Genomic DNA, 24,934 nt, shown 5'->3' on the forward strand with positions numbered 1-24,934 from the left:
AACTAGGTTCTATCTTGATATGTGTAATCACAGTCACCTTGATGGCTTTGAATGACAAAAGAATAGAGTTGTTTCTGTAGTTTAATGTAAATGATAAGTGTAAGCACTATATGATGTTAAAACCAGTTCTTTAAAAAAACACTTACCAGATCTAAATTAATTTGTAGTTCATGTATGCTTTCCTATGTGTGTGCGTGCATGCGTGCGTGCGTGCGTGCATGTGTAGATAAAGCAGAGAGAGAGAGAACATCACACTTGAGGATGTCATGGGAGCAGAGAAACAACTCGTTCTTCAAACTTGTGTCTCTTCTCCTATGACATCTTCTCGCTCAATACGAAACATTCAAATGGACTAGTATGATATTCTATATTATTGTATACCCTATTATCTTGCATTGATCTGTTTTAATGAGCTTTTAAGAAGGTAGAAGGTTCAATACAGAATCTGGGTGCAATACACAATTTAAGCACATCATCCATATTTCACTCTGTATTACTGTCTCAAGTTTACATGGGTATATAATAAAACTGTGTGTACCAAAAAAGGTTCATATATGCTCTTCATATGAATGCATGGATCATATTATTGAATGTTAGGTATATTAGGTATTGAATTGCGACATCTGAAATCTTCACCAGCACCAAGGAGAGAATGTTGTGAAACTCTGACCATTGACCTTTCCCCAGCATACCACATGAGGTGCCATGTGAGGTGCCACACATGAATGAGTGAGAGAGTATCTATGCTGTTGAAGGAATTGAAAGTCTCATTTTGTGCAATGGATATAGTGATATGTGATGTTTGTTCATCGTAAGAGATGGTGGATGTTGAATCAACACACGATATCAGATGTCTGCCCTCAGGCAAACACCCTCATCATATTCTTCAGTGTCAAATTGTTTGTTCTGACATGAGTATTGATCACAAGTGTTTTACCCAACATTTCAGTAAGGTTTGCCCATATTTTGTTTTTGTTTCCCAATCTACATTGAGCGAGATTTACAACAGTTAAAACGAGGTTGAGTTGTTCATATTTGGAAGAAAAGTTGAACTTTGTGAGGAACTGTTATAATGAGCCTACAGCAAATTGAGTTTGAGTTTACAGATTCCTTTCTTAAAGTGGCCTTCTGTTAATGACTTTTGGAGCTATCTATACTGAATATTTCATTATTTGAAAGAAAACCAAGATATTTATTGACATTTTATTCTATTCCTATTGTGTGATAATGTGTGAATTTTATAAAAACGTTTCTGATCACATTTTACCTTAGTATTGAATTACAATGACATAGAAATGTTTTTCGAAGCTTTAAATGAACAAGATACTCCTAGTGAAAACAGGACATTACTTGGTTCCAAAATATTGACTCTTGCTTACATTCGTTTTACTCTTGTTAAGCTTCCAGCAGACAGAATGACACAGTATTACCAATTAATTTGGAAGAATTTGGCTTACCATATTGACTCAGTCTCAGAAAGGTTTGTCAATATTGTCAGACTTGCAAATGCATTATTCCCACATGTCACACTCATGAATTTCAAGGTATTTTGTTTTTGACTCTCATTTGTTGTGTGCATCGAATATCCTCTGTTCTGCAATTAGACAATGCTCATACTAATTATCATGAACTTGATTCTCAGGGAGAATATCCTCCACAAGACAGATGTGATTGTACTTAGTGTTTTTGCCTGGAGCCTTGTTATATTTTTTTTTTTGCCTGTATTTAATACCTCGTTTGTTTCAAGTGTCCAGAACCAGCGGCTATGGGCAAACAAAACAATGATACGGACAAGTTAGAGTGTTAATATCGATCAGAAATTAGATATTACAGAGTCTAGGGTGATATAAATTTTGCTAAACATTTAATTGTTTCTGAAATATTGTCAGAAAGAAGATTTCATCTTTGGATTGTTTTAATTAATACCTGTAAAATTTTATGACAGCACACATGTCAGGGGGTTCTGTTGTTTGATAACTGTTGCCCAGTCCAAGATGTAATTGTCTTGAAATATTAAATCTGCCATGGTCATTCTGTCCAATATTGAAAAGTTAAGTTAGTTATGAGAAAAAAATGATTGGAAATGACATGTCCCCAGATGGAGCCAGCATTGTTTTAACCAAAAGATCAACCTCAGACATCAGCTAAACCTGCTGTTATCTCCAGGAAATCCCTGTTCCTAGCCTCAACCAACAGCATTAAGTCTTTCCAAAAGAGACAAGTTTAAAAAAATGAAATTAAAGTCCTTGGGGTGACCCCTGTCACACTGATCTCTCTATATTAGCCACAGCTTTCTGATCAGCTCAAGCAGCTATTACAGTCATGCCCTTTAAGAGCGGGACAAATTAGGAAAAGTGATTTTACACAGTACATTTGACCTGCTAATGGACAGAGAGATTATGTTAGGGAGAACAAAGGCATGTCCAGATGAAGTGTATGAACTCCGTAGTCCTAGAGGTCAGATAACAGGTAAAGTTTTCACAAGAGTCATGGAGTGGAACTTTGCTTACAAAATGATATGAAAGACCGGTTATGTTTCATGAAGTCCTGGGACAATACACCAAACATGATATAAGAATATAATGTTCCTTTTGCCACTATTTGCCTAATGACATTTGTGATGAAAAAAGAACACTTTTATGTCTCAAAAGACAGTTAAGTACAGTATGGTGGGTTGCATTAAAATCATTAGGACATCTTTCTATACATTTCTTGGAATTTCAGATGAAGCATATTTGCTATCTGTGATAGATTTCAATATCCCACAGCCACAAGCTTAATTGACTTGTCTTGTTGTACAATTGAGCAATGGACCTAGATAGTATGAGGATGGAAACTTGAATGTATGCTGTATTATTGTGCTGGACATGGCATGACAGTAGGATGGTAAATTCTTCTTCAAATTAATCACTCTTCCAAATATTAAGCATCCACCATAGACATTAGTCAGAGAAATAAGATGTCTTCCCTAGTGAGACCCTAAAGATGAATAACTACCAGTATTATCAAAGGTGTAAGCTTGGTGATTGATACTGTATGGTTTTCAGAGAAATGAATGAGATAAAGAATTGTTTTCAGATACATGTATTATCAAAAAGAAGTTCTAAACAGGATCTTATTTGAATACATATTAATAGAGACCAAAAATGTCTCGCCAGTTTGGTTATTTGCCAATAACCAATCAGAATATACAATATATAGCTCGTTTAAGAGACGTGAATCAATGCAGAATCACACATAGCTATTATTTTTATGATGAAGACAAGCAAGTGAGGAAGTGTACATCTCTCACTGTCAGAGCAAGACTGGCCGCGATCTGTCTGTGTCATGTTATGTGAAACTGCAGCAGGACTTGACAGATGAAACCTTGGGGGTAGACTCCAGTATATTGAACTTATTCCTAGAGCACAGATCAAATCATGGACTGCTCACTTGATTAGTGTGATTGGAAACACAATATCTCTGACTAGACTGTGATCAGACACAGAAATAGCAGATATACATTAATCATTATTCCATGTTTTGCCTATGGGACATATTCATAATACAAGTAAAGTCTTATTATTGATGCTTAAAGGAGAGAAATAAAAAAAAATTCTGAATGTGTTCCCTTCTGATGTCTATTTACTAAGGATGACCTAAGCCTTAGGTTTCTGATATTACATGGCCATTGACTGAATAGATAAGAGTTGGGTTGAAATTAGAGAGAGAATTTTATGTATACTGTCATAGATGTTTTATTTATGTACCTGTTTGTAATGCAGCATCAGTAATGCTAATTGTGTAAAATAACATTCATAGTCTGCGTTTCACAGATTCACTCACTTATCATTTTGGAAAGGGTTACGGCTCAGGAAGTCGACCTTTGGTCCAAAACTCACGGATGAGTGAAGAAAAAGATCAATTAGTAAATTTAGAATAAGTTACAAGTCAATTGTAGATCAACCTAGATTGATTTAGATCCAGTAAGGAAAGCTTTTTTGGCTCAATTGGATCTAATTTAGCAGTTTTGAAGATGTGTATAAACACCATTTCTGAAACTGAGCGTTAGTCCAATAGAATATGGGAAACCCATTACTGGTATCCTCTGCCGTAGCTTTACAGAAATATTACTCACAAAAGAAAACAGTGTAAAACCGTATTCACTCCCTCTCTTAGGAGGAAGAACAAGCAGTGTTATGTAGTGCGATATTCAGAAAGGACTGAAGTCATAAAAGACGAGCTGAAACTATTTTCTGTTCTCATATGAAGTTAGTTAAGCCCAATTCTTTGAACGCCAAACATGCCCTTTTCACCCAAACTAACCAAACATCCCTTTCCTGGTACTGAGTTTTGTACTGAGTTCATTTTGTATAGTAGGATTCAAATGAGTTATCACTATTTCAGTGATAGCACAAATTTCCATGGTAAGTTCCTTGAGCTAGAATTACTCATTTTAGGCTCCTAGGCCTCATTAATCATCTATCTCACCCACTAGCATGGTTAATATGGACTTATACTGCACAAGCATCCTCACAGGGCTGTATATTTGATGAAAGCAATAACTTCCATTGCTTTTTTGTACAGGCTATGAATATCTCATAAGAAATGCACATGCTTGGTATATAAAATCTGTTAAGTGCTGCTCTGTTAGACATAACTGTTACCCAGTGCAACAAAAACAACAAAAACATGACTGTTTATCTGCAGGTTTACACATTAAGTCATCAGAAGTAAGATATGCAGTGAACTGAATGTCACTTGGTAACTGAAATGTATGAGCACTGGGTATTGTTGGTTAATCTGTGTATATTTTACGTTTATATTAATTAATGGTAACAGGTACAAAGGTATGTCAAGTCTGATTAAATCATTTGGGACATGTGATTGTTGTTACGTCAGTTTCCTGCAGAGAAGATTTCCCGATAAAAGAGTCTATTCAAGTACATCTGTCTATTTGTTTCTGTGCAAGATCAATATCTTATAAGTGGAACAGACATTCTTTTACAGTATAATTGTGAAGCATTTTTAACAGTCAAAAATATCTGTTGCAACTGAAAGCTACAAATATATTGTACTTGACAGTAAATGGAGACTCAAGGAAAGAAATGAATTACACTTCAATTGGAAACAGTTAAGATTGAGAACTTGATTAGAGATCCATAGGTGTTTGAACTATGGGTAGCAACTACCAATGTCTTGTAACTCTAGAAGCTCATTAATCTTAAAAGTGTTGCTCACAGACAGTGAGTATGAGGCCTATAATTACTTTATTACACTTCACAAGCAATTTGAAAAGCATTTGTTGGAGCTCACAAGCTCCTTCTTATCCTTTCTTTTTTATTAAGTCCTTCATCTGATCTTTAGTGTCACCAAACACATCCAGGTGGCTGGAGACAGACCATCTGAAGGTTGCAATTATGTCAGAAATAGTTTCCAAGATAATATCATCAGTAAGGGTATATCATATTGCCAGTTGTGTTATAATTAGCATCTGTATTGTGAAAAAAGTGTGTGGCTAATCGAGCACAGATCTTTAAGGACAGGTTTGTCTAGAGTAGGAGATTACAATTCGGATTTGGCAATCCAGACTTTCTCTAATTGCTAGTTTGCTTTAAGGATGTTTGTCAGACAGCTGGTAATTAGTGGGACATCCAATTCATGTGTGCTTTAGTGCGTTGTCACAGCAAGCATTGTGTGAAGCAGACTATTTCTGGGCTACCTGTTTAGTCAGGTTTCACCAATTTGCTCAACATCCAACATGATATGACATTTGACAGTAAAAGGATATAGCTGTTGGTTGGTTTAGAATTAGGTTGCAAAATATTAAATGTGTTGTTCAATCTCAAGCAGCTCATACACAAGGCAACTTAACACATTTGTTTGATGCCTACTTGAGATGAGCAATATTATAGTTTTACTCCTTTAATTTGATATAGATCAGTTCATAGTTTCAGTCACATTATTCCGTCCCTACCTCCCACCACTACCCCAACCACCCTACAGCCTCTTTCCCCAAGCATTTGCCTAAGCACATTCCTATGCACTTGTGGTATCACTGTTCTCCACATAAGTGCTCCTCTTATCACCACCACATAAGCATTCATTATTAGCAACCGCTGATGTCCCACCCAACCCTCAACACATAACCTACCAAGCACCAGTGAAGCAGTGTACCTCTTCCCATGCTAAATGTCCCTCTACAGCTCCCTCAAAATGCCTCATACCCCTCCACCCAGTCAGCATCCACATCCATGATTATGAAAGGTGTGATGTCTGTGTCAACACCCCTAACTTCCCTAGTGAACAGTTGGTCCCAGTCTTTTATCCCGTAGAACACCTCTAGTTCTAAAGCTGGTGACTTTTCTAGGGAAGCAGCCCTTTTATCAAAAACTGTATACACTTGATGGCAATGATGAATGTGATGTCTGGCTAGCGGACGCCAGTACCTTTCATATGTTGCAAATACTTCACAGTATGTCATCAGAAGGATATTGGAACAAAAGTTTGTGTGTGATGATAGATTGGCCAGTCATTATCACAGAGTGTCTGGTCTTGTAAACCCTGACTGAAGAAGAAGCTTTGAGTTTCAAACAGCATTGATTTTCTGCAAGTGTTTCCACATTCTTATTTTAAATATAAAGGTTTTAGTTAATTGGATCAACTTTCCTGATATTTCATAGTTTTGCTACCTTTGGTTTAAAATGTAGTCTCTTGTACAAAAAAGCAAGTGACAATGTCAGAACTGATATTGGGGAAAGAGAAGAAACTTAGGAGGGACTAGTGTACTCTTATGCTTAACCTACAAGAAAGAGCAAAGAGGATTGTTTTGTCTCTGCCATATCATACATGATATGGTAATTTTACTTGCACTGTAATAATCTGGGATTTTCCTCTCAATCTATAAGTAATGTGGTTCCAGTATGACAGGTCAATTATCCTGTGAGAATGTCTGACTTAAAATCCTCATTAGTTAAAAAGGTTGTTACAGTTTAGTTGCATCTGGTGCAGGCTGCCAAATGTCCCTACCCTCAATTAGCAATGCATAATCACATATTATTGCAAACAGTTGGTGCCAAATTAAGCAAGAACAGCCTGATGTCCTTATTTCTTATAAAAAATCAGGAATCTATTACGATGATGAAATCTGGCACCACCTGAAGCGGCTCCATAACTCGATAATACAGTATAGGAGTAGAGAGTATTAGACTTGGGAGATCACTGCAAGGAACTGTTTATAAGACTAATGGTAGGCCCAGATTTGATTCCTCATGTGGGTGCAATGTGTGAAGCTTATTCCAAGTCACCTCATCTTCATATTGCTTGAATATTGCTATAAGAGACAAAGAATCTATAGTCTCTTTGATGAATGAGGCTACAGCTCTGTGTTATTTGTGTCAGCTCATGAAAAGAGTAAAATAAGTGAAGTTGCTCCCCATACCACTAAGAAATAATCACATCTATATTTCAACCAAAATCACCTTTGAAAATGATATTTAACTGATATGAATTGTATAATTTAAGACAATCATAAAGAACATTTTGGTGGCATGAACGTGTTAAATATCACAACTGGTTTACAGGAGGTATCGAAATACATATTGAAAACATGAAAAATATCATTTTAACTGCCACCAGTCTTGAATATTAAGAAAACATACAGGTGATACTGATATTTATCCCTTTTGCAGGATTGGTGCTCTTGCTTGTCCAAGGGTACTTGATAAAGACGAATTTTATCTGCAACACTTTAGCATTCAATATCTTGTAATACATTCTCATGGTAACCAAGACTAATCTAATGGTATTTGTTCAGTATTCACACTCATTCATGGCGTCTGGACCAACCTATGCAGGACGCATCTTAAGCATCTCCTGTGCCATCATAATTGTCTAGACACACACTAAATATTACTCTAAGTAGGTTTGGGGGCATCTACATGTCATATCGCTTCAGAATGGTGGATGTCACAGACTTAGCTAATGTCTTCCTGGTGTCCCCTAGTTAGATGCAATCAAGTTAAACTGGGCAATGAATTATTGCGGGTTTTAGGGTGCAAATCCTTGGTCAAGAACTGACAGTAGTGACAGTAATGAGAGGCCTGATTATCCTGACGTGGTGTCCTTGCTCTGCCATTAACTGGGACTGGTACTAAGTCATTGATGATCTGTAGATGTGTCATAGCATCGTCCTTATTGATTCCAGGTTCATTCATAAGTGTTTTGCCACAAATTATAAGGTTATCTTCAAGTTTGTATGACTGTACTCATCATCATAATCATCATCATCATCATCATCATCATCATCATCCATATCAAGATCAAACATTAACTGAAAAGATGTTAAAGTATGGTACTTGTTGATCCCAGCCTGGCATTATGCGTTAATGGGTAGAATGAGGACAGGTCACCTCAGAGTCAGTATAATGTATCTGAGATGGTTTTTCATGCTTAACTGTGCAGAATATCTAAGTTAGCTTACACTATGAAACCAACTTAAGTCCAGGCCAGTACAAGCAGCCACATATACACATGCATACCTGTTGTCGTATGAGTGAAATATTCTCAAGTACGATGTTAAAACCTGTTTTATCTCACCTCACCTGCTAAACTGACACTTTACTTTTATGTTTAACAATGTGTTGTTGTTTTCACTCTAACTATATTTGGCCTTGACCTATCCCAGACCTACCACACCCAGACCAATAAGTTCACCAAGCAGTGTCACTTCAGGATGATTTGACTACTGGAATCTGGATAACTGAAATAAATGTAAAGCATCAAATATATGATAATGGCCATTGCCTGCATTCTCTTCCCACAGAGGTTACTTGTCATATCTTCCTACGTAACCTCTGTTCTAATGTGACCCTTTCATGGTGCGAGTGTTCAAGACTCATGATTGGAGGCAATCAGATTTAGCAGTGCAATCAGGGACCTTGTTTTCTAAAGTGATCGTTCGCAATATCTCGATAATTTCCGGATGCATCATAAAAACTATAACCTCTACCCGAGCACGATACTAAAATGTTTCTTCTAGACAGAACTCAGTCATGTCATATTTGTTTCTCCACATTGCTTGCATTTGTCAAGTTGAATCTAGGTCGATGTAACACATGTTCTGATTGGACAGAAAAAAAGGGAGATAAATCTTCTGCCATTTTTTGCCGCTAGGGTATTTTATGAGAACCGCAAAATATGGTCGTATTAGAACAGAGGTTCGAAGGAAGATATGACAAGTAACCTCTGTGGGAAGAGAATGCCATTGCCTGGTGCTTGACAAGGATCTAATAAGGACTGTTCAGTTTGGACTCTGCGTACTGTGTCTGGCTACAGCATGTACAAGCTCTATAAAATCAGTATCAATCAGACTAGTATCAGCAGCCCCACAAACATATGCGTCTATGTCACAGTATAGTTACAGTTATCTAGAATATGAAATTAAACCCCAAAATCTTAATCACATAACATCAATAAAATGTTCTGAAGAAAATTCAATACTGTTAAATTGCATACTTCTATTCAGTGCTACAGAGCTGTAGAGTTTGCTGATTACATGCATCGCAGCAGGATGAGGAACATGATAGCATCTGTTGCTTCCACAAAATGTCATTGTGTGAAGCGATCTGTTCGAATGTCACCATACTCATCACGCCAACCTCTGGGATCTGTAGCACAATATCCTATTGATTTTAATGTCGGATGATGAAGACTTGAAAAGTGAGTGATAAAATCTGGCATTCAAACTAGTTGTCTTCAACAGTGCTAAGAACATCTGACTGGATCTAATGCAGCTACAATCACAGAATGATGTTAGCATCTTAGCTTGGTAATTTCAGATTCGTGAAATGATGGCTTAGTCATGTTCATTTTTTATGTCCCACAAAATGTCTTTAGAATAGTGCTGAATTAAAACTTGGTATTTTGTTAGAGGTCCACATGTGCTGGCTGAATCTTTTTCCAGTTAAGTTGATATTTTATAAGATTTCAGCTTATAAAATTCTTTAGGGTTCAGCATTCTATTTAGATGCCCTTGTACCTCTCAACTGGTGATAGACTTTGGTCATATTTTCTGTAGCAAAAGCCAATAGCTAAAAATAGTTAAAATGTAAACAGTTTGTTTGCTGGCTCAGCAAACAGTAATATTTCACCTATGTGACCAGCGTCTGTAAATAAAGGTGAATTGCCAATGAGCACAAATCTATCTACACAACTGGCATACAATGGCATGTATGAACCATGTCAGTGATCTATTGCACCCAAGTTTGCTTCTTACAAGTCTCAATGAGTTGTGATGTAAACAAGTAAACAGTATGTCTGTAGGTGAGAGTATCCTCTTGGGCCTCATGCCATCTTTTTTATTTGGTCAGTGAGTCAAGTTTTTCACTGCTTGTGATATTCAAACAATTTATGGAGTAGGCCACAGGAATTGGGATTTACAGAATGTACCTTTGTGATGAGTCAACTCCTCAGCTGCAACCATTATGCTATTTGGCAACATTGACTTAAGATATTTCCAAGCTTAGGTTAGATGTACAAATGTGGACAGCTGTCTAATGTTGGTACATCATTACGTTAATCATGGTATGCCTGACAATTTTGATGGTGATGTTAATTATGCTAACTGCGTGATGATGATTCTGCAATGTCAGAAGCAGCGATTTTTGGATGATGATGTTTCCATCAATACATTGGGATAGTAAAGGTTGTCCATTTCATGTGATTAATCCGCTCTCAAATGCAAAATGTGTAAAAATGTTAGCATAAATGAATTTAAGATTTTGATTTTCTTATGATTTGAATCATAGCTGATGAAAGATTCTATCATTTTCTTTATGAGAATTCTTGGATATGAATTCCAGACATGGGATCTGTCTCATGTGCCTTGAAAGGTATGAAAGAGCTCTCACACGTTCTTGGTCAAATTTGGCAGGTGATGTATGATGTCTATGAGTTAATGATTGGATCATTTTCCCTTAGGATTGGAAAGGATAAAGAATTTGAAATCCATAAGCCAACACTTCCTTTGTACTTTAGTTTCTAAAAATTGCCACATCAAAATTTGGGGGAGATGAAGCTAGTTTTGCTGTAGGAATGAAACCTTTCTCCTTCAGTGGGGATCAAGTCTGGTGTATCATCAGAATAAAGTTGAGGTTTGTGATTTGATTAAGCATAGTTTTTTCTGCAAGGATGAAGTCTAGTTTGGAAATGAGGACTTTCTCATTGAAGTTAATTCCTTCTAATTAGAAAATGTATGAAAAGTTTCAGTGTTTAACTTTTCCCCAAGAACAGAACAGGTGCAAGTACCAGCACAAGTACATGTTAAGGAGCCAGTGATGTGATGGTTGTGCTCATTTAGGAAGTTACATTCAATAATCCTTGAAAGCCTGCCTCATATAAACACCAGCTTTCAGTACACACACCTTTATGTGGCATCGTTCCAATGTCCTACCATACATAAATGCAGGGTATAGCATTTCATTAGCCCTGAATTCCAAATATGTTGAGATCAATAATGTCACAGATGTGCTGATCTGATGCCTACCTTTAAAACACTGTTTTAGATAATAATGTACATTAAGTCACTGATGTTACTGTACTGATAAAGAAAAATATAGCTTAAGGACCATATTGATATCCAGAACATAAAATTCACACTTTCAATATATTAGGTTAAACCTTTATTGCCTAATGATAGAAATGAGTGTATGGAAAAACCTTGAATGTAATAAAACATACAGGATAAATTTTGTATACAGATAGTCCTTCCCTTTTGTATGTGATGAACCATTTCTTGCATGATAAAGATGTAAGAGTTAATGCAACTGAAACATTATGGAAGATAAAGAAGTGGATGACATTAATGGTGTGATTATTATCTGACTTCAGGTTGGGATATAACATGACACTTTTACATCATGTTTGAGCAGGGTTGCATCCATATTGTGATAAAGATGGGTGGTATGAGAAGTAATGAGGTTTAATGATAATGATGTAGAGATTTCCTGGTAATTATCAGAAGTACTGCAATAATAATCAGCACAGTATGTTCTCTCAGTGACACAATGGCTACATGTCAGCCAAGTTGTAGGTTCTGTAGACTGCACTACAGGTTAAGTAAAGATGACAGTAGAATGATACTGTGTTTAATACGGCTTTGAAATGGTTATACCCCGTGAAGATCTTCGTTAACCAATGCTTGCAGTAAGAGGCATCTAACTGGATCATGTGATCAGTCTTGCTGACACATGTGATCATATTCCAGTTGACTGATGCTCATGCTGTTGATTACTGGATTGTCTGGTCCAGACTCGATTATATACAGACTGCTGCCATATAGCTGGAATATTGCTGATTGTGACATAAAACTAAACACACTCACTCTCTCCAAAAGATTACACACATCGCTTGAGATATTTCCACGAAGTCTAGTTTGATTCAGTAGTGTGCTTCTACAAATGTTGGCAGCCTTCCATTTCACATTCATGTAGTAGATACATGACAAGCTAACATCAACAAACCATCATGCTTTTCAAAGGGAATAGTACCAAACCAATTCTTTTCTTTACAGACTATAAACTGAAGAGATCCTCAGAGAAGTATCTGATTCAGGATGACAAGATGTACATATATTTTCATGTTTATAATGCAGAACTCTTCACATGCCTATTCATCTCAATTCTTTCATATGACAGATTGTTTTATGAATCATCCATCTTCACAACTTTGTTCTTTTGAAGATCTGAAATAACTTCTGCCTTGCATACGTAATCTGCTTGTATCTGTTACTGTTGCCTATCTCACAAGAACATCTCTACAGAATCCTCTGATGTGAAATATCTGCTGCCATCTTGTCTGTATCTGTGAAACTAGTGCCCAGGCATATTGTAGCATTTGATTATACTGCAAATCTAAACATTACATGTGTTTCTTTGACACACTGTTGCAATTTACAATTTACTGAATATTTCCACAGAATAAGACTGAGATTTGGTTACATGGGAAATGTCATGCTGATGTTGCAGTTGATAAGAGTTGAACACTGTAGGTGTATCTTGTTTAAATGAAGACACAGAAAGAAACAGGAAGCACAAACATTTGTTATCAAAGATTGTATCTGAAATTTGATGCAAGCACATGTGCGTTGCAAGCAGATGATACATGTATCAAGACTCTATGCAGTAATATCAAGAATATAATTTTATATGCCATTTCTGATTTATATATGTAATATTGGTTGTGAATATTAGATAACAGAATATTATATCCTTGAAGACTTTTAGTGATATAAAAGAATGATAAAAAATTTATTATTGTTAAGCGACTTTAATATTTTAATGGTATTTAACAACTAAAGCATTGAGATTTCACGTTAGCACTTTCCTAAGTGTATCCTAGTTTGCTCCTTATGTAGAGCTAAATGAATCACTATCTTCTCACTATTTCAATGAGAACATTGTGTTAAGCAAAAATGGTTACAGACATTTTATTGACATCACTGGTCAAGGCATCCTTCATTTTTCATACAGAAATGACAGATCAGCTGTCCAGAAGTTCGTCAATCTGACCACTTTTCCATTCAAATCATACATCAACTGTGTTTTTGATAATTTGAGAAATTAGCCTTTTCATTCTGGTAACAGGGGCCATACAGGAACCATGGCCAAATCAGAAAGGATGGCGTTCAATGATTAGAATGTGGTTAAACATTAATGGCGTGCCATTAAGTGATCGTGCTCATACCAGACAAAGAGGCGTCTCCCATAGTCGTGGATTGTCAAAGCTCTCTGTAACATGCATGTATTTCTTTAATTATCAAGCCCCTACTCTACCCTAGTATTAATCCTATGTACTGTAGTGTGATGGGACAGCTCCAAGGTAACAATAATGCTGACAGAAGAGTGAAATGTAGCGAGTACAATGAAGATTTATGTCGTCAGGTTCTTTATCCCAAGCCGTTTCCTTGGGTTAAATAATTCATGTTAGGTAACCGATACCTTTAATTCTTTATGTAGCTCTCAATCAGAAAAGTTTATTGGGGTTTTATGTCATTTATTCTGAACGTTTTTATCATTCCTGCCAAAACTAATTATAAACACTAAAAGACCTAATTATCAACTTTGGGGTTGATAGGAGTTTGATTCCAGCATGTTACAATAGATGAACAAAGTTTTGATGGAGGTATTTTTTTTTACTGCATTAAAATTTCAGCATTACAAAGTGTAAATGGATTTGAAGTTATGATTTATTGTCTTGATGTTTCTGTTTCATTAAACAAACATGCTATCAATTTGATTGATACTTTTGGATAAGGGGAGAATGATAATGTTGACACTGCATGTTAAGAAAATGCAGATTTAATTGTGTAGAATTAGCCTATTAACAAACACATTATTTGCTTTTTGATTTGATAATGTTTGTTTTTGTTTGAAATTAAAATCTTCCTAGAAAACATGCTGCTTGTCGACAGTAAACATCATCACAGCAGGAATTAACATGAATCACATAATCACAAACTGCTTAAAATTTTGCAATTTACAAAATGGCTTTTGCAAAGCTTTGGGAAATGAATGGAAATTTCTAGATATAAAATGATTGTTTAGGATGTTAAATATTGATGAAATTGAGGCAGGAGCAAAACGTTTTATTGTGTGTTGATTTCAATGGCTTCAGTAGGTGACCTGACTATCTACCATTTGTTAGACTGGTCCAGACTGTTTGCAGACCTTTGTCATATCAGGGTAATATTGTGTGTCATACAGTTCAGCCATTGTGGCTTAATTTTAGGAGATATTATTGACATGATCATCTGTGGAATACTGTACAAGGTCAATTTTTACTGCTTATAGGAATCATTGTCGTGGTCTAGATACTACCTTGCCTCAATTCAGGAATGTCTTCTGTGTCTCTGTGCAATTATTAGGATCAACGGTTGATGTTGGTATGTTCTCTGACAGAAGACAAAGAGATGTCCCATAGAATGAGAACTTCTTGTGACAGAACCCATCACATTATTGTGTTTGATTCTATAACTGTCAGAGTGTGAGCAGATGCAGAGACCTACAAAAGTCTCCATTACTTTCATCCCTGGTGATGACGATAATACGTTATCAGATAAAGGTGACATCAGTCATTGTACAAAACAATACTGATGTTCCAGATGTCTTTCTGAATGGTCAGAAACAAAGCACTTATTTGTTGTTGCTGACCAGAAAGATAGAAAGTTATATGTGATCAGCTGAAACTGGCATTTTTGGCTTTAACTGACCATTCTGTTTTGTTGCACTTATCTTCAAAGTATTTTAGATCTATACCATTTTGCTTAAATGTGGTGTTAACATTTCAAGAACAGACATTACTAGATGTATTGGTTGTTGAATACTGCCACATAACAACATTTCATCATATTGTCAGTTAGGCACATGTACAGTATAAAAATGTAATGATATTATATATTAGGTTACAGTACAGGTACCCCAGTTTCAGATTCTATGATGATGTGTCAGAATCAAGTGTGAATTCCAGATTTATTGTGGTATTACTTTAGTAGTTATCCCAGACTAAGTAAGTATTCAATGTAGGTATCTTTGTTCCAGGGCAATTCTAATGAGTTTGAAGCAACAGTGGTGGCGCAGTGTGATGCTCTGATTGAGGCCATTAAGAAGAGGAAGGTGGAGCTGTTGGAGAGTGTGCAGGTTGAGAAGGACACCAAGGTGAAGACTCTCAAGGAGCAGGTGTCCCACTGCACCTCCTTGTTGCAGCGGACTACCGGACTGCTGCAGTTCTGTATAGAAGTTCTCAAGGAGAGCAACCCATCATCATTTCTACAGGTAGGTGGATAATGGAAATTTACAGAACTGCACACGTAACCAACACTTAAATCAGCAGTTGGATTCTCCATGATGATTACAGATAAGGATCTTATGCTAGTATTTATAACCGGTTTAAGTGAGTGATATTAAGTGGTTATAGTGTGCTCTCTAATGGCATGGATTGTCATTATATTGACCACTGGTTTGTCTGGTGTTAAAAGTACCATCCTTACCTTCAGGCATGGATTCATATTTACTGTAAGGATAACGACAGAAAGATGATTGTTTTATGATGGTGATGCAGTTATTGAATAATAGGTCAGTTTGTTCAAGAAAACATTATATGTAAATGCCTTACAATTTGGTGTAGGTGTTGTTTGAGTCTCCACTCAGTAGTATGTTTCCTTTATGATATTTGACTGTTATTAATAAAGTCAGGTCCAAGGGTTGATATAATGAGCAGCTTTCTACCTCAACCACTGAAATCACTGAGTCGCAGTGTTATCCATTAAGTCATCTCTTGCACTTATTAGGAGGGCAAGTTGTTGGGGACAATATCCATTGGATATGTATTACTGAACTAATGATTCTTTCACCTCTATTACCATCTATCACTAATATTTCTTTGAGAGAAACAAAGTCATTTATGCCTTCAGTGGATTAATTTCATATGTATAGCAGCAAGAAGCAATTCTGTTATGACCAGCACTGAGTATTCCAGTGGGTACGAAAGGTCAGACCACTTTATTGATATTATGTTAGACATGGAATAGACTCTCTTCCGATGACTCACACCGTGATGCAAAATCTGCATACTTCATTACACCCAAGTATGCAATTCAGATTGAATCATGATTTGTATTTAAAAATTAGAATGTTTCCAGTATTATCCACACATGTACTTGCTAGCTACATAAATGAATAAAATCTTATCTTGTCTGACACTGCTGCCTGCAAAAAGCAACTGAAAGCCATCAATCTTCAGCATTGAATCACAAATAATTGTGTTTTATGTTCAGTCTCTGACACATTCCTTTCCGGGAAGAGCACCTCGTCAGCTCATAAGTTAAAGAGCCATTTGTAAGATAGACATAGGTTACAAGAGTGTAACATTGAGATGTATATCCATAGCTGCATTTTGTAAGTTGTCGTAAACTTGGATGCAATCAAGCTCATGGGCCATTTCCTGCTTCTTCAATCACATTTCTTTCTATACAGGAGAAAAGAATCATGGTCATAAACTCATATTTTGGTCTTGGATTCTTTCCACTTGATTGAGCACAATCATTACATTTTTCTTCGTCTATATAATGTTGGCTATTTCTATGGAAACAGCCATGATACTTTGATTTCTGGAAAATGTGCAGTTCTTCTTGCAAACTCTGCCTGCTCATCTTCTAGAAGCTACAACTCATTTGTTGAATCTTCGGCATGGTGAACATTTCCAATCAAAGCCAAAACATTTTATTGGATAAACAGACATGTCATTGGGTTAAGATGAAGGTGCTAGACTCCCTTGACTTTCATATATGAAGATTTGTCAAGGAAAATCGGTTTCTATGGAGAGGCTTTTTGGCATTTTCTAGAGAATTAGACATTGTCTTTTATTTACCACATTAACTCCTGTCCTCTCTGAATACAACTCCCCTATCCACTTGAGAGACTGATGTGTGCAAAGGACAACCTATTCACATTATCAACAATTATTGTTGAAACTCAACCAGCAGTGTTTATACAGGGTGCAGCAAGCTTTGCCATGATGTTATACAGCTGTTTGAAACAGATGCTTGCAAATATCATGTATTGCCACTTCAAGAGAAAATGAATATCAACATCAGATGAAAAGTCAGGTAAATGCTAAATATCCTAGACTGGCTTTTGCTGCCTCGACTGGTGTGCAAAGTTTGAATATGTTACACTCAATGTCATGGTTACACTCAAAGTCATGGTCTCTTTTGGATTTGATGGATGCATTTGAAATGCAAGGAAAAGGACAATTTTGAACAATATATGTACAGTTTATATTTATACGCTTTTGAGGTTTTATTTCTTAATTTGTGTAAAATGCAACTGATAGATAATTGCTATCTTTGGAAGAATGTAATGGGGAACAGACAAGTCACTATATCTTGTTATATTTCTGTTGATTTACTTTGCTTAAATAATGGTCCAAAAAAGATTTACAATTTTTTGTTAAGGCTTTGCACAAACAGCAGGCTAATGTTAAAATCAGGAATTCTTATTAGTATTATGTTATGTCATCATGTATTAATATCAGAAACTATAAATAATTTTATAAAAATGAAAATCAATAATTTTATTTATAATTGTGTTCTATTTTCTTGAAAATATGCCTAAAGAACCAACTAAACCACATGCTGGGAAGTATCATTAAGAATGAAAATTATCAGAATGAAATGTATGGTATATTGTGCATGTGCACGGTGTGAATATACCATTGAACATATTGGAGAGCACAGTCTTATGATGTTCTCAGATGTCATGAGTCAGAAAGATGAAAGATGGAACTGATACAGCCTCGTCATCACCTTCCACATTGGTGAAAATGCCTTCGTATTTACCAAAGTAGTCCTTTTCTTGTCTCATAATTTTATCATAAAACCAATATATACAGAGCCTGTTTCAAAAGAATCCACAAATATTGTTATTCAGAAAATTCAAAATGTTACTGTTGATGTTTTTCAGAGACCTGGATGAATCTCAATACATTCAGATTTTTTGGTGTGCAAAATTTATCGAAACCAAAGCCATTTTGTACATTCATCTCAACATCCATCAAGTTTGTTCTCATAACTTGCCAATTACCAGTGTTTACAAATGTCGATAACCAATGTTTATGAATGACGTTTGATGAGTTATGTTATGTCTAGCTGAATACAGGCATAGAAAATGCCTTTTCCATGTTTCCTTTCCAAGGCCACTCTTCAGGGAAGAAGTCAAGTTTCTTCTGGATTACTCACCAGCAAAGCAAAACATGATGGAGTGTTTGACACATTTTGCTGCCTTTCTTTTGTGGACTGGCAGTTCTGTAGCATTTGAGGGACTTCATGAAAGGTCAAAACGCATTTATGTTGTTAGTAGTAGATATGACCATTTATTTTGATTTTACATCAAACAACAAACTTTGAAGCAAAACTTAGAGAGGTGGATCAATGTAGACAGATGAACAGCTACTGTGTACCGTAGAGTTATTTAAAAAACACTAAGATGGTTATATTAAAAGACTTCTGGATGTAAAGTGTTTATGCTTATGGATAATTAGATGAAAACTAGACTTTGTAAGTTAAAAGTTGAGCTTTTGGATCAGAACTGAGGTCATAATGTTTGTGTATCAGTGTGAGATGACCAAAAGTGATTGATGATATGCTCAAGTATCAAATGCTTAATTTGGGGTAATTGTTTCAAAACCTTTATTTTATTTAATATTGTAATCATAAAGACACATAAAGTGTATAGCATCACAAATCCTGAATAGAATAAACACAACGAAACTTTAGATGAGCTTCAATATTGCACATCTGTACTGTGTTGACTGACAGAGATGGAGCCTATGTTATCTCTTGCAGGAAAGTGAAAACATTCAAAGTAGGGGAAGATCTGGTTCGATAAATAAAAATAACAATCACTTTGAAAATGCCACTTGCTAAGTGAGATGGCATTTTTGCTAATTTCTAAAATCTGTACATGCACAGCAATTAGAGATGTTTTCTCTGTGGTTTATTTTTACAAGGTGATCATGAAAATCCTTTTAAAAGGGTAAATGTGTTTGTAGGGAAAATTTTGGTTGAATGGACAAATAAAAAGCATCATGTATTGCCTCCTTCTGAAGTTATGTTCATCACTTTGGCTTTTTTCTCTTATTACTTTCATCAGATGGTGCTATTTTTGAAAATGTCAAACAAATGTTAAAAAGTGATTTTGTTAATTAATTATATTTTAAATTTCTTTCTCTTCTTAAAGAAATTCAAAATTTTATTGCCATTGTTTTCAGTACAGTTTTGTTTTGGGATGTTTGTTTTAAAGTTTGCTTTTGAAACCATTTCCAAAAAGTATTTTCCCTTTCTCACTACCTTTCCTAAAGGTTTTAATGTTGAAAATGGATCATTGAGTCTTGAACCAAACACTGCACAATTTTTGAAGATTTAAGTGATCATAAACAATAGCATTCCCAGCATTTATGAAATGGGCTGTAGCTGAATGATTAGATTAAAGAAGTAAACATTTTCTGACAATAAAAAAAACCATGACACATAATTCCTATCTTTGTGTGGAGTGTGAGTCATGATGAAACAAAGGTCATCAAACCAGTATCAAAATACAGCCCAATGTTTCTTCACTATAGATTTACACTTAATTAGATTTTCTACTAATATTATAATGCAGAAAGTGATGCATATCATTGCTGTATGTTTAGCCAAGCAAACTGCCGACCAGGCAATACTGCTGTAATGAATGATGAAGCTATGGCTGGATAGACCTGGCCATGTTCACTGCACTGTGCATGGAGATTTACTACTCTGGCAGCTTCACCACAGGTAGAGATGCTGTTGTTGGCCAACTATGGATAAATGTGTCCATGTTGTATATTACTATTTACTGCCACTCCAGGAACTCTTAATTTAATTTGTCCAGCTTTTACACAGTAGGTGTTCTGAATTATAATCATTTGGTCACTAAATATTAAATTTTCTGATCCATTAGCTACCATGATAAAATTTAATGGATGAGAGTTTAGTGAGAATCCTCCAGCTACTTTGACTGTTATGAGTTATTGCTGTAGAACAAGGCGCCAGTCTGTAACTGTAGTTTCTAGCATGACAAATCATGTCCCATGTCCCAGGAAACTGTTAAAATGTGTTTCAACATGGGACTTGATTTGACCTAATTAATGTAGAAAAGCATTTCCCTGATAATGATATCAGTACCTTCATGAGAAGCCACAACTGCATAGAAAGATAACAAGAATTTTTATATTTATTGTATCTTGAATATATGGTAAAAATGCTCCATTGATTTGGGCAGAGGAACATCATTTTTACCTATGATGTGCTGCAATGTGGTCTGTCATCTTAGACCAATGTTACTTATCACATGAGTTAAATGCACGTGGTACACACTTTCCTTCAAAATACTTCTATTAATGGTCATTTGACTAGAAATCTTGTCCAGGTGATAAAATGTTTTGCTGAACTTGAGCATATAGCAATATTTTGAGTCTTAAACAAAGATGTAAGAGAGGTAATATATGCTGAAAAATTGCCGTGGGTTAAAGAGGAAACGGTAGTATTCCCTAATGTAGTCTCTAGCATTAGTTGCTCATTTAGAGAAAAATACACACAATCTAGCATTCTCTCACACAACAATAAGTGCTGATAAAAGCTAAATATTTGATTGCAGTAGTCATTTTGAACATTCATTAATGTCTAGATGGTTGGTTAGGTAATTGATCCTTATTGATTTCAGTTAAAAAGGAAATGTGGTGATTTACATGTTAAATGTCCATGCTAGGTCTGTGTGTTGACACATTTGGACTTATTTTGAAAATAAGTGTGTGGTTTAGGCATCATTTTGGATAAATGAAGTGATTGAATGTTTAATGCTGTTATATGGAGATAGGCCATGTAAAGTAATGTATTTCCGACTCATTAAGTGAATTTACACACCATACATTTTGTTTGAAGGACCGTGTGAGTGATTGAATGTTCTTTCAAACCACACGGTGTGAAGTCCATTTCTTGTGCTTCCTCCATGGTAATGCTTGAATATTGCTAAAGCCAGCTTAAAACCATACTCACTCACACACACACACCACATAATCAGTATGGACCTAGCAGATAAGTGGTTGACAACAAAAGCAGGAATTGGGTACAATGACACAATCAAGAAGGAATTGTAGCTGCACACTCTTCTGGGATCCATATGAGGTAACAATTTGAGAAACGTGAACAGTTCTCCTGACATTGGTTTTGTCAGCACTATATAATACATTTGTATGCATGTAGCAGAAGACTACTTCTCTTCATCAGCACAATTGCTCCATTATGATGCGAGATGTTTACTCAGCTCTGGGTCTTATTTTTGTTTTGTGTTAAAAAACATTATGAATGAATTCTAAAATTTCAGCTTCTACATTCTTATGAAAACCCTTTTGAAAGAAAAATATTTGTATGTTTAACACCTTGGGAGGAAAAACTGAAACAAATCTGACAATGGACTAGTTTCTTCTGTGGATTGGATTCCTGGGAAAATATCATTCTATTTTAAAATGTTTGGAAAACCTGAAAGTCAACAGATTTAGCTGTGGAAATTGCTATTTTATTACTTGCACATTCAGTGTTTGTTGTCCACCCAGATAAAGTATCCTGTAAACAGATTGTGTATCCAATATGGATCCAAGAGCTGATGTGATAATGCTGACAGCATTTTACCCCAGATAATGAGTGTTGTTTTAAGGCAACAAGGGGGTCACTTCTTCTTTAGACTGACCAAAACTCTTCAGCAACCAGGACATAAGATTAACAGATAATCCCCAAGGCTTCTAATGACTAGAAGACTTAAAGACATGTAAGTGTTCATTGGTTAATAGATATATAGTCTGTATAAGCTTGCCAACCTAAACCTCCTAGTCCTCAGTGTAATGCCCAAATGTGTTTTTCAAAGCATGGACTGTTTCATGACTGATTTTGTCTCAGCTATGTAGAGAAACATGAGAGAGCCTGGTTAATGCACCAATTGGACACAGTAAATAAGCCAGGCTGAGTCAATATTGTGCCAAGATTTCAACATTGACAAGCATTTGTTCATGTTACACAGCTCAACCCTGTCCTATTGCAGCCTTAATTAATTCACACAGGGGGTAGTATGGACAATAATACATTGTAAATCATCATGTAAACATGCAGACCATATGAACAATTTTACTTTGTAAACAGTCATGTGACTATGATAAAACAAAAAATATTGATAATGTTATGACCATAGAGAATTTGATAATCTATCACAAAAGACACTACTGGAAACATGTTATGTGCTATATCTTGCTTGCTGTTGCTAGAAAGTTAAAATATCAAGTTTAATTCATAACTGAAAACTTATCTTATTCAACCATTTGAAGCAGTTGTGAGTGCCTCCATGAAGATTCTAGGTTACAGCTGTACAGTGGGGACAACTGTGGGCATGCTTTGGTTATTTGTGTGTCATTGTACCTAATGCTTCAAGACATTCCACTTCTATATTTTAACCATTTAGATCAGTGTGTAGAAAGATTCTGCAATGGTCAAGTGAAGGAACTTGTTTTAAGTATGTGAGCATTGGAAGATACCATGGTCTATTTGGTTTGTGCATTGAATTAAGGCATTATGAAAGAAATTAAACTTTTAGTCAAAAGGTAATATAACAAGATACATGTACAAGCTAAGTTCTGATGGTCTTTTTCTATCATATTCAGACTTTTTAAGTTTGAAGATTGAAAGATTTCATAGTGAAAGGTGTTGGTTTGAAAGTGGGAAGAAATCTAATGTACACACCTGGCTATTTGTTTTGTTCTTAAATTCTTAAGATTTGCCATGTGCTGATATATTTCTTGTAAATGTAAAAGTGTGAAATTCATTACACTTCTTAGGTCTGGTGTTTCTGCCACTATAATTTTTTTTGTAGGATTGTCAGAATCCAGTTTATAAAAAACGTTTCGCCTCATTTGATGTCTACATGAAGACTAATCTTTTACATCTTTCTGCTTGATTAAGAATGAACTGGGGTGTTATGTGACTAGACTGAATAATTGATGTGATTATGACTCCTTGATGGTTATCAGTCTATTATTGATGTCTCCATGCATTATGTAAAACAGCATTAGTGTAGTGATGGTAAAACCTCTAAGGGGATGTTTGGACAGAATAGGTCTCCACCATCCCAACTTGGAGGCTCAGGTACTTCGGATATGTGACCTATGCATTGTTATGCCCAGTGGAGTGGGTTGTGGCTCATGCTATCAACCACTGGGTTACACAACCTGAATACATACAGGACATGGGCATGTGGCAGTGGTTTTGCTGAAAACAATATTCACTCAGTCAACTGCGACAGAGAACACATGGAGGGTCACAATAGGCTTTGTCATGCTTGGTGTAAAGATTATGGCTTCATTGAAATTTGAACCATCATAACCAATCAAGGACACAGGACATATGGTCACTCTCTGTAACATCAACGCTAATGGGCTGATAAAACTCGTTAAAATTTGACAAGTGGATTAGAATATTCATTACATAAAAATTCAATGCAATAACTTGCAATGAAATGCAGTAGACTGGAAATGTATTAGAAAGTTATGACTAATTTCAACCATTCTGAAACGTTTGCATTTTATTCCCATTGCAAAATGAACTTGATTTCAAGAACAACATTTGAAAAAAAAATCATAATGTCATTGTATTTTTTGCCTTTTTGTTTCATGGAGGAACATAGCTATGGTGTTTTTATACTGTGGTTTGGTGTTTGTAAATCGTGGAAACATTTTTCCAACAATCCAAGTGTAAAACTCTTAAAGGACAAGGCTAACTGAGCTTGACAGGTAATATGGAAAGTACTTTCTACTGTGTGTACCCACCAAGATTAACATCAACAAACTCTCTTTAAATAGGAAGTCACAACATTCAATTTGAAGCTATCAATGACAGTATTTACCAGCCAATCAGCCAGCAGACAGCCACTGTCCATCTTGCTGATTGCTTGATGGACAGGTAGCATGTTGGGACTTATCTACCCAACTATGTGGCAGTAAATGAACAAATACCATTCACAATTTGATAAACTTGTAGAGGTGAGATCTGTGCTGGAGGGGCCAGCAGTATAACAAGCAAGAACACATGCAGATCATGGAACCACCACATGGAACAGCTGCAAAACTTGCTGATGTTGTAAAAGTAGTAGACACTCACTCATGTGTTGGGGAGAGTGAGTGAATATTATTAGGTGTTAGCATATCAGCTTATTGTGATGAAAGTTAAACTGTAAAACCCATTTTCTTCAAAAACTGCTCTGGGGATGGCACCAACAGAGCACGGATCAAGGAAATATGTAATTTGTTTGGAGAATGTGTAAAATAAAACAGCTTTCTTAAG

The 24,934-nt window shown here is 35.8% G+C and overlaps 1 protein-coding gene across 1 annotated transcript in view; it reads left to right on the forward strand.

The window, feature by feature from the left end:
• LOC137294568 (E3 ubiquitin-protein ligase TRIM9-like) overlaps positions 1-24,934 on the forward strand; it is a 189,641-nt gene that overhangs the window by 68,277 nt on the left and 96,430 nt on the right. Inside the window, exon 3 of the mRNA XM_067825612.1 lies at positions 15,576-15,809. Coding sequence (XP_067681713.1) covers positions 15,576-15,809 — 234 coding nt within the window. The remainder of the gene's footprint in view (positions 1-15,575; positions 15,810-24,934) is intronic.

The sequence above is a fragment of the Haliotis asinina genome, chromosome 8 (genome assembly GCF_037392515.1).
Source record: "Haliotis asinina isolate JCU_RB_2024 chromosome 8, JCU_Hal_asi_v2, whole genome shotgun sequence".
NCBI lineage: Eukaryota > Metazoa > Mollusca > Gastropoda > Lepetellida > Haliotidae > Haliotis > Haliotis asinina.